Below are 11,895 nucleotides of genomic sequence, written 5' to 3'. Positions count from 1 at the left end.
ATTACCACAAAATCTCTAAACAAAGCTAGTAGTTAAATTTAATGGTAATTGGTAGGGGATTCATACTTTAATAGAATTAGTTGGTAGTATGCTTCTTATAGGATAATGAGGGAATCCACATTTCACACCTAACATGAAATGGCAGTAAGTAGTAACCAGTATTCTCAGACTTTCCAATTCCAAAGGCATATACAGTTTTAGTATAGAAAAATAAGTAAGTTTTATAAAGTTAAGCTTTCAGATCAAAAACCACCCCCTTTAAGTAGGTTCAGACATAATGGAAAATAGACCCTAAAAATTTGAATATAGTTTACATAAAGACAAACATGCATCAGTTACTGGATGCTGTGAGCTCAGCCCTCAGCTGCTGGCTAGGGACTGGTGGATGGGTGGCTGGAAGCAGCGTACATGTTCCACAGGTGTACTTTCCCCATCGCCAGATTTCAAGTACTTGTCCAGGATAGTGATGATCTCATCATTGAGAATCTGGAACTTGCGAATCCTCTCCACCATCTTCTTCAATGGCTACAATTAGATCAGTCATTTATTGTGCTTTAAATGCAAGGGTTCAATTTCAGAAAAATTACAAAAAATTATATTGATCTCTGCCGTCTTTCTGATATCACTATTGGAACAAATAATACATTTTCAACTTAAATCTACTTTAATTTTAGTACTGGTAAGTATAGACCTGTAAAAGTTGTCAATTGGCCAGGAGTGGTGCTTATGCCAGTATTCTACTACTCAGAATGAAGCAGGTTTCCTGTTAGTTCAAGGCCAGCCTAGGTACACAGTGAGTTCCAGGTCTTGCTGGGTGACCCTTTCCTCCCCAAAATCGAAAAGCAAACAAAAAGAACTTAGGAGCCAAAAGCTGGAATATTAACATGATCATAATATGCTTAGTATGCAAAGACCTATAAACTAATAAAATACAAGTTTTTCTAGTTTAACAGTCCCTAGGGAGAAGAGGCTTTGAATCTTCTCTATAAGTTTGGATAAAGATGAGACAGAACTTGAAAGCATTGCTGGTTTGGCCCACACAGACGGTAAAGGTGAGAAGAGTGGACTAGAATGAAGAGACCACCTTGTCTACATGTAGAGACTTCACGAGAAGCTCTAATAACCCACAGGGTAACAGCCATCAGCAAACAACAGCAAATCTTCAACAGAGACATTTAAATAGAGGCTTGTGACACAAGGATATGAGAGTTTTACATGCCTAATTCCAAGGCCTTCAAATATCAGAATTAGAATTTAAAATAACAAGCAGGGAACGTTGCAGTTGAAGTATTCCTGCCAAGATTGTAAGAACCAAATTTAGATTGAGGAAAATTAAACTTGAAAGTAAAAAAATCCCAGCTAACTTAGCCTGAAATGAATTAGTTACTTCTAAGACACAACAGAAGAAAATACTCAGGCTGTATTCGAGAGAGCCAATGAAATGAAGGTATGGAAACTAGCACAACCTATCAGACATTAAATTCCTTTGCACTTGTGGATATTCTCTTTAGGAACTTCAAGAGAGCCCCTGGATTGTCTGGGCAGACCCAGTGCAATAATCTAAGCAGAAAAGTTTATTAAGTTGTTGACAGGAAAGATGTGGCAAAAGTGGGTGGTCACCTGTTGCTTAAAAGGGCCATATAGAAACCATATTAGCCCAACATAGACATCCTCTGAGAGACTCCACCTAGTGGGAGATCACCACAGATGCTGGGACTCCCTGCTGGACTCTGGGCGAGAATGGTATAGAAAAATGGAGGAGGGGGGGGGCGGAGAATGGAAAGACCCAAAAGATTAAGGAGACCATCAAGGCATAAACTGTTAGACCCACCAAGGACAATGCACACAGTAATCCTAGACCCTCTGTTCAGATCTAGCCAATGGACAGCTCATTCTCCATGGTTGTGGGAGGAGCATGGGCCTCTGACATGAACTCTGGTGCCCCTGATTTGATCAGTTCCCCTTGGCAGGGAAGCCTGGCAGCACAGAGAGGAAGGGAAAGCAGGGTATCTGGATGAGACCTGATAGGCTGTGGTCATATGGTGGAGGAAAGGGTCCCCTTCTGTCAGAGGTCTAGGGGAGGGGATTGAGACACAAGAGGGAGGGAGGGAGGGAGGGTGGGAATGGGAAGATACAAGTGAGGGGGATAACAATCGGGATGTAATCTTAATAAATTAGAATAAATTAGAAAATTTTTCTAAAATGAGCTGACAGCAGTTAACCTTTTTTCTACATTACAAGAAATTGAATTTAGCCAGTGACTAAGGAGACTGAAAGCACTTTCATCCTTCAGGGCCTCCAGGGCAAGCACATTCCTTTTAGCCTTGTGAGACTTAAGTAGGAGAGTCAGCTGAACTGTGCAGAGTTAAAGAGTGAGACAATCTGGTGGTATTCTGTCGTTAAGCCTACTGTGATTAGTTCTGGGAGCAACTGAAACTTACGAACACGAGAGTAAATCATGGAAAGCAGAAAAAGCTTAACAGTGTTCTAAAAGAGTAGAGAACATATTTGAGAACACAGTGGCAGAGAACACAATGAGTATTTTCTATAATTCAGTTATGGGGAACTTCATAAAATGAAGCTAATAAAAGTTGTAAAAGCACACCATGATTTGGAAGCCATAAGATTAGAAGACTATGCCAACATCAGAAAATGTAGGTAAGTAGAGCTGATTACCTTAGAAAAGGGAAACAGGACAGATTTAAGAAACAAACTTTCTGGGTAGCTTGTTTAGATTGCTTCATATTCAAACTTGAATTTTATGTTAGGATAAAACGCATTTCTCCCAAGACCAATGTATTAAATATTGTCAACATACCACATTTTTGATAATCTCATCTTTGCCATCATGTTTCTGAACTTTGAGGAGATGGTAGCAGAAATCCAACACAGCAAAACGCCGTTGCTGTCCAAGAAGTACAATGATCATGCAGCCAGCCCAGTGGAGCCCGTCTCCAAAACACTGCCTGTGAGGAAGGGCCAAGCAACAGAGAGAATGGGCAAACAGGCAGACTCTCAGTCTGTCTCCAGATGTCAATGATCAGGCCACATTCATTCCTTTGTCCACACAGATTATCAGGCAGGAAACTGGCTAGCACAAGCAATTTTCCAATTTTGGATAATGCCAATTTTGGGTTCCCCTTGCATTCCACCCAGAAATAGCCCAATTTGCCTCCAGTTGCTTTGAATTCACAACTCCCAGATACTAAACCTGAGTCATTTCTTTGACACCACAAAAGGAACCCCACTTCAGTGGCATTAGACCAGTGCAGTGTTTGTGCACTGTCATCTGTGCTGTCTTCACACTCACTCTTCCATCAGCCACCTCCCCTACTAATTCTCCCACTCTTTGAAGAGTCACAGAACACGCACACTTACTCCACTGTAAACTCGTGTGTCCCTACAGGAATGCAGTAAACAAACTGCATGGCACTCCACAGTCTGTGAAACTCCACACACTCATCCACATGCATAACCCCATTGCTGGGCAGAGGCCCGCGCCAGATGGGATCATCCAGAAAGGTCCGGATCCGTGTCAGGATGACTTCAAACATGGACAGACCACAACAGAGCCGCTCCTTGGTCAGCAAGTCCCCCTCTCTTGCGATTGCAATTTGCTGCAAAAAGTACGTGGAGTATTACAAGCCATGACAGAACACTAAAGGACTAAAAACTAACTACCACCAGGTCTACTAATGATGTACTAGAAAATGCTAAGCTGGCAGAAGAGGATTTTGCGCACATCAACAGGCTATATATCAGCAATTACCTATGTCCTAAAGATTAAAAAAAAAAAAAGTGAAGTACAGCAATTCTAAACTATAAGCAACTTTGCCTCCAGGTTATATGGCAAGTTTGAAAGATATTTCTGGTGAACACACACAGACACATACACAGAATCTACCAGCATTTAATGGGTAGAAGCCAATAATGCTCCAAAATGGTGTCTGTCAAAGTCCTAGTTCAATATGGCAGTGGTGCCAACAGTGAAGTATGCCAGACCTAAGGTAAACTTCACTCTGATACCTTGCTTTTGTTGTGATTTCTTCTAAGAAGAAACCCTATTTAAAAAGCTTTGTTCAGCCTGGTGGTGGTGGTACACACTATTAATCAGCACTTGGGGAGGCAGAGGCAGGGGGATTTTTATGAGTTCTAGGACAGCCTGATCCAGGACAGCCAGGGCCTACACAGAAAAACTCTGTCTCAAAAAACAAAACAAAACAAGACAAAACAAAAAGCTTTGTTTATGACAACAGGTAACATCTGAGTGTACCTTTGTTTCTGAGATCAATGGTAAGCCCATTGTATATACCATCTCCAGTCCTGCCAACCTCCTACAGCAGGGCTCCCCCCACCTCACCCCTAGTCCAGATGGATTTTTGACCTCACGATAACTTCTGGCTGTTTCCAACCTGTATACTGGTCTAATGTGGATTTCCACCCAGTTTACCATCCCTAGCACCTACAGCACCCCTTACCTGTGGGGTCCCCAGCCTTTCAATCAGTGGGACAAGATGCAGTGGGGCATACTTGGATTCTAGTCTTTTCATTTTGGCTTCAACTCTCTCCCCCTCTGTATTGGAAAATTTAAAGATTCAGTTAACTCCATAGATGCAGAGCCTCGTTGCAAAGAGGATATTGTAATATACTAAAATATGTGATATGTTAAAATAGCTCATTCGCAACTTTAATTCAAGCTAACAGATTTACTTATGCAATGTAACCATTTAGAATCTGCTTTCAGCTTCATCTAGTGTAACTTCCATGCAGTCATCAGTCAACAGAATGAGGGGCCATGGAAGAGTTTATATTTAATGTGCAGTTTTCAAAACTCACTGCAAATTATCAATGTGATCTAAAGCAAAACAGTACAGTGAACCTCTTTACTCCTCATCCACTATGGCAACTGCCAACTTACTGGTCGTTCTTTCTTATTATCTCCACTTCCCCATTTCTGTGTTCTAACCAACTTAGACACCCCCCACAGGGATTTGCTGGCTGTGACTGAACAGGCACCACCATAACTGAACACTGGCCTTCTGCTCTGGCTGCACAGTGGAAGTACGAGTCCTCCAAGTGCAGTGGGAACTCTGGTTCCGACTCACCTTTTACATGGACACGAGGCAAGATGTTCTGGAAAGGGGCTGCGTGCAACAGGTCACAGACTTCTTCTAAAGACTAAAACAGTAGAGAAAGTCATCCCAGGAAGCGCATCATAGTGAAAAAGACTACAAAGGTCTGGTGCAGAAACACTACACTTTCCCCGCCTAGAATCAAATAAACACTGAATAGTCCCCATTGATGTTTCTCTGGTCCACTGGAAAAACATTCTTGAAACAAAGAAACATATCCTTGTTTTCCAAATATAGGGAACCAATAAACATGTGAAGAAGAAAAAAAAAGATACTTCACAGCACTTCCCACTTATACCCTTAGTAAAGAGCTCCCAAGGGGCAAAAACAAAAACCCTTTGTCACCAGCAGTGAACATCCTTGGCCCAACTAGGATGGGCTGAACTGAGAACTCACCAGGCTTTGCTCAATTAGCAGACAGAAGAGGACTGCATTTCCCACTTCCCGAAGGTTCTGGAAGCATACTGTTTTCAGCTCTGCATACTCCACAATGTCCTTCAGCTGGTGGTGGAAGAACTCGAGGATGCCTGTGGCAGCAGAAGCGAGTGTCAGGGTTTCAGGAACAGTACTTGCACCTGCCAGTCTGCACTGCCTGGTTATGGAGATTGCACATCCTTCCAGCAACAGTGGTTTATATCACCTGGCATATTCTTGACAGACTGCAAGATCTAGCCTTTGATACCCTTCTCTGTCAACTCCGTATGTTCAGAGGCTATGGTGACAGTGTCACCATACCAGAAGAATAAAAGAGTCCAGAGCAACATCTCTAGTGGATTCAGATAAGGCATTTGATAAACTCAATCTATCTCTACAGGCATAGAAAGTAGTATGTCTAATTTGATAGAGTATAAAACACCCTGCAGCTAACTTCATACTGGTGGGAAAACTTGGCATACTGGTCATCTTTGCTAATGTCTGGACAAAGCCAATATGGCTAACTTGAGTCATACATACAATGCTGACCTGGTCAAAAATGGACAGGCAACTAAGACAACCTTGTTAGAGCTCCAACTACCCTAAGAACAAAGTTGGATTTAACACACTTCAAACCATGTAAGACACAGGTCATCCCTGAACGTCTTCTCAAGGATCCACTTTTCTGCCCAGCTCAGAGAGAGACCATCTCCCACTTGTCAGCTACCCAGTGTAGGGAAGACCTTTTCGTCTGGGTCATCCCTTAACAAGCGTAAACAAAAATTAATTCTTTGAACTACTGATTTCTGTTCTATCAAGACTTGTCTGATCTAATGCTTCCTCTTCAGCATTCAAATTTCCATCTTCTTTCTGTCAGTGAACTGAAATAGGATTATTCTGAGCCAGGGCCACACTGGTTATTTTCTTTTATGATGGCAGTGTGTAGTCTGACAAACTCCATTCTGGTAAAGGGCTACCAGACTCCATTGCATCACAAAAGACCTCCAACTATAGCCCAGAAAGAACTCCCTGGATGAGGGAGCCAGTGTTTATTCTCTAAGGAAAAAAAAAATGTTTACACCTCCAGGTCTTGGTAAAAGTCCCTGCACCAGGTTACTTCAACCACAAATGAACCTGACCTTACATTCCTTAGGTACTCACCCAGCAACAGCCAATCAGCTCACTTTGGGAAAGTACCCAGAATCCAGATATACTTTCTGCTGTCCAAACTAACCTCAAATGGTCTAGCGCATAACAACAGCTAATCAGAGACAGACATATCTATCTGTTCAAATGTCATCCAATCATATACTGTAAAACCCATTTCTTTGTCTAAAACCTATAAAAACCACACATTTTCGCCACTGTGTCAGTGAGGGAGGGAGTCCCTGTCTGGCCTTGAGTAAATGACCCTTGTGCATTTGTATCAGAAGTGTCTCCTGGGTGGTCTCTGGGGATCTTGAGGTCTGGGCATAACAGCAGAGTCATTCCTCAAATGGCAACTGTATCAGCCGCATCAGCAGGTTACTCACCAGGATGGCAGCATGAGTTAGTCACGTGTTGGCCCAAGTATGTTAACAAGGTAGAGGAGCATGTGGGAAACAGTAGTGAAGCATTCCTCCATGGGTATGTGTATGTGCTTTCAGATGACTAGTTTATGATGATCTAATGAACAAATTCAGCCAGGCATTGTGACGCATACCTTTAATCCTAGCACTTGGGAGGCAGAGACAGGTGACCGATGTGAATTTGAGGCCAGCCTAGTCTACAAAGTGAGTCCAGGACAGCCAGGACTACACAGAGAAACCCTGTCTCATCTAATAATGGCATTACTAGGAGGTTAGGTAAGATGGGGCCTGGTTAGAGGGAGCAGGTCACTTGGGAGCATATCTTTGGGTACTATATTTTGCTCTGGACTCTTCTATATGCTTTTCTCTGCCTCCTGTCTTCCAGAAGGCAAGCAGCCTCTTCAATAGGATCCTGCCATCGTGACATTTTTGCCTCAAAACATGGAGCAAGTGTTCATGAACAGAATCCTCTGAAACTGAGCTAAAATAAGTCTCTCTTCCCCTAAGTTTCTTCTTAGAAGCATCTGATCACAGTGATACAGAAATAACCAACTGATGCCATCTTTGGAGAGAATATTAACATTAAGAGTTTATAAAAGAGCCCTGACCCCCTTCTCATGAAAGGGTTTCTCTATGTAGTCCTGGCTATCCTGGAGTTCTGTAGACCATGCTGGGATTAACGGCGTGTGCTGCCGCCGCCACCACCCGAGCTAAAAAAAAAAAAAAATGCACTCTTAAGTGACAAAAGTTCATAGTGCTGAGCTTATTCCTAAAACAATACTGCGATCATGATGGATATTTATTTGGATGGCCTCAGTAGCTCGCAGCAAGGCATGTAAACTGATCCAGAAGTGAGCATCTAAGGACTTTGGGTGAAGTTCTCACAGCCCATGAGCCAGATAGGGCAGAATGTTTTCCAGACCAACAAGACTATCTAATGGGTAAGAGGCCAGAGGGAGGGTACAGGGAGCTGGGCCCTGTGGCAGCTTTGGATGTTTTTCTCCCCATTAAGCTCAAGAGGGCAATAGGATCTGGTGGTTAAGCTCCTTCTACCTTTCTTGATAGGTGATTATTTTCAGGATCTGGGATAACAATGTGTTCAATACCCCAGTATAACAATCTTTGCTGGCTGACAAAATGGGTTCCTCAGTTCTTTTTACTGCAAGCGGAGACCCCAAGGTAACTCCCTGTCCATGTGCCTGCTCCCCATTCGTAAGGTGTATTTGTTTGTTCTACTCTCAACAGGCAAACTCTGGCTTACACTTCTTTCAAGTCTGATCCTTCTCAATTGCTTCCAACTGGATTCCCTCCTCTCGAGGGGTGCACTCATGAGGGGTACTGCAGACACCCTTACTCACCAGGAGAGCCATACTCATGTCGAGGAAGGCGGCAGATCTTAGGCATCACTTCCATCAGAGTTTTCACATACTGCAGAATTGTGCCTTGCAGCTGCAAGAGATAAAGGCTGTGTTAGCTGTCACCCTCCATTCCCATGGAAGGCCGTGGTGACTGTGTGCTCTGAAAATTAGGCCACTAGCAAAATACAGTTAGGACCAGGACTGTAGAGTCAGTTTGGCTGGAGAATGAAATCCCACCTGTGAAAAGAGCAACCTCTACCAGCTATCTATAGAGATGACTAAACCACACCTCTCCTTCTAAGACACACGTGGCCAGGAAGTAGAGCAGAAGAGGTCACACCCCTATGTAGATTCCATGCTGACCCACTGTCAACACCAAGAGTACCAGCAGCTGGAGGGGCAAGAGCCCTCACAGGACTATTTGACAGGATGGCTTCCAGGGTAGATCATGTGACCTTTGTGTTCAACTATAAGAACTCTGTAGTCCTTTTTTTATTTTATTTTTTCTCCAACTTGCAAGTACTCTGGGGGCAGATCAGTCCACAGGGTGTGAGTGGCTCCTATGGTCACACCTGTACAGAACCAAACTCTTCTACATTCTAGTGAAGTGTAGTGGTTTGGATAAGAATGGTCCCTATAGGCGCATCTATTTTAAAGCTTTGTCACTAGGAAGCTGGGCTATCTGAAAAAGTTTAGAAGGATTAGGAGGTGTGGCCTTGTTGGAGGAAATGTGTTGATGGGGTTAGACTTTAGGCCATGGCAAGCCCAGTGTGTTGCTCCCTCTGCCTGCTGCCTGCAGATCAGGATGCAAAGCTCTCAGCTAGTTCTCCAGCACCATGCCTGCCCAAGTGCTCCTTCACTCACTGCCGTAACAATGGATTAACCCTCTGAAAACTGTAAGCGAGCCCCTGATTAAATGCTTCATTTTATAAGAGTTGCCTTGGTCACAGTGTCTCCTCACAGCAACAGAACAGTAACTAAGTCATTAATCCTTAATATAACGTATATGTTATATAGCTCTACAACTTCTCAGAGTTGCGTTAGCTTTTGCTACATGTTAACTTCAAGAAAATATCATTTCTTTGATGGATTGAGGCTGTACTCAGCTGGCCCCAAATTCAGATTCAAACTTTCTAGTCACAAATGGGCTGTATAACATAGTTTGATGTCAACTTAAAACGAGCTAGAGTCATGTAGTAAGATGGACTCAACGGAGACAATGCTTCCATTAATACTGGCCTGTAGGCAAGTCGATAGGGCATTTTCTTGATTGACAGTTGATGTGGGAGGGCCCAGCTGGTAGCAGCTGGGTGCTATAAGAAGGCAGGCTGAGCAAGCCAGGAAGCAGCACTTCTTCAGATTAGTTTCTGCCTCCAGATTCCTACCCTGAGTTCTTGCCCTGACTTCCTTCAGTGACAGGCTGATGGGGATATAAAAGCTAAAATCCTCTCCTCCCTAAGTTGTTTTGGTTATCTGTTTTATCACAGCAACAGAAACCTTAACTAAAACATGGGCAGATCATGTAAAATATGAAAATATATACTTAACAGTAAAAGAAACCTAAAGAAATACAGTCTTTTAAAAAGGTAATTAAGGTGGGCCTTGTGGTGCACGCCTTTAATCTCAGCACTCAGGAGGCAGAAGCAGGCAGATCACTGTGAGTTTGAAGCCCGCCTGGTCTACAAAGTGAGTCTAGGACAGCCAAGGCTACACAGAGAAACCCTGTCTCAAAAAACCAAAAACAAACAAACAAACAAAAAAAGGTAATTGAAATAGAGAAGGTTCGGGCTCAATGATAGAGTGCATTTCTAAGACTCTTAAGTTCAACTCCTAGCATCATAATGAAATAAATAAGTAAAATAAGCAAGTAAGGAGAAGCCACTGAAGATGTTCAAACATTCTCTTTCAGTGAATAATAGAAATAAATTGGGCTGGAGAGATGGCTCAGAGGTTAAGGGCACTGACTGCTCCTCCAAAGTCCTGAGTTCAATTTCCAGCAACCACATAGTGGCTCACAACCATCTATAATGTAATCTGATGCCCTCTTCTGGCCTGCAGGTGTACATGCAGGCAGAGCACTGTATACATAATTATAAATAAATAAATCTTTTTTTTTTAAAGAAAGAAATTATGTGGGATGAGATGATAACTCAGTCCATAAAATATCTACTATGCAAGAATGAAGATCTAAGTTCAAGTCTGAAAACACACATTAAAAAACAAAACAAAAAAAGAGAGAAACAAAAAACAAATAAACAAAACAAAACAAAACACCAAAGCAAAACAAAGCAAGCCAGGTGGTGGTGGTACACACCTTTAATCCCAGCACTTGGGAGGCAGAGGCAGGCGAATCTCTGTGAGTTCGAGGCCAGCCTGGTCTACAAAGTGAGTCCAAGACAGCCAAGGCCACACAGAGAAACCCTGTAATGAAAAACACAACAAAAACAAACAAAACAAAACCAGGGCATGTAGCACATTTGCAATTTTAACACCAGTGAGACAAAAAGAGGTGGTTCCCCAAGGTTTATTGGGCATCCAGTTTAGACTTCTTGGTTAGTTCCATTCCAGAACAGTACTCTGTCTTCCTCAGAAGAAGGTGGGAACAGGGGATATAGATGGCTTGTGGGTTAGAGTGTCTGCTCTGAAAATATAAAGACCCGAGTTCATATGGCCTCTGCATGGATACACACACACACACACACACACACACACACACACACACACACACACACACACATATAAAGACCTGAGTTCATATGGCCTCTGCATGGACACACACACACACACACACACATAAAGACCTGAGTTCATATGGCCTCTGCATGGATACACACACACACACATAAAGACCCAAGTTCATATGGCCTCTGCATGGATACACACACACACACACACACACACACACACACACAGAGAGAGAGAGAGAGAGAGAGATGGGAAGGAGGGAGGGAGTGAGAGACAAGAGAGACTGGGAGAAAGACAGGAGAGATTATGAACAAAAACCACAAGTCCACCGTGGCCTACAAATGACATCATTCCCCTTCCATCCCTTTCATGGCCTCTGCTTCAGCTTTTGCCTCCAGGCTCCTGCTCTATTTGAGTTCCTGTCCTGACCTCCTTTGATGATGACGTGATAGGGAAGTATACACCAAATAAACCCACTCCTTCCCATCTTGCTTTTGGTCATGGTGCTTCACCATAGCAACAGTAATGCCAAGACAGGCTTCTGTGCAGATGGTGACATAAGTACCAGCCTGACTTCACTCTGAAGTTACACACGTGTACCTAAGGCCATTAGTCACATTAGTCACCAGAACCAGAACACATCACCACTTGCCTCACTAATTAACTGTGCAGCTCGCTTGCATCTGCCAGGAGCCTTCTCTCTGTAGCACTTGTGAAGAATGCCTCTCAACCCCAGCA

At 43.1% G+C, this 11,895-nt stretch overlaps 1 protein-coding gene across 1 annotated transcript in view; it reads right to left on the bottom strand.

Annotated features, from left to right (window-relative positions):
* Window positions 1–140: 140 nt before the first annotated feature.
* Cyfip1 (cytoplasmic FMR1 interacting protein 1) overlaps window positions 141–11,895 on the bottom strand; it is a 68,932-nt gene continuing 57,177 nt past the window's right edge. The window contains 7 exon segments of the mRNA XM_051148636.1: window positions 141–525; window positions 2,819–2,966; window positions 3,379–3,617; window positions 4,479–4,573; window positions 5,106–5,178; window positions 5,529–5,659; window positions 8,473–8,563. Coding sequence (XP_051004593.1) covers window positions 361–525; window positions 2,819–2,966; window positions 3,379–3,617; window positions 4,479–4,573; window positions 5,106–5,178; window positions 5,529–5,659; window positions 8,473–8,563 — 942 coding nt within the window. The 3' untranslated portion in view covers window positions 141–360.

Source organism: Acomys russatus, chromosome 7, assembly GCF_903995435.1.
Source record: "Acomys russatus chromosome 7, mAcoRus1.1, whole genome shotgun sequence".
Lineage (NCBI taxonomy): Eukaryota > Metazoa > Chordata > Mammalia > Rodentia > Muridae > Acomys > Acomys russatus.
The sequence above is the reverse complement of the archived record's forward strand: the minus strand, read 5'-3'. Positions and strand labels throughout refer to the sequence as shown.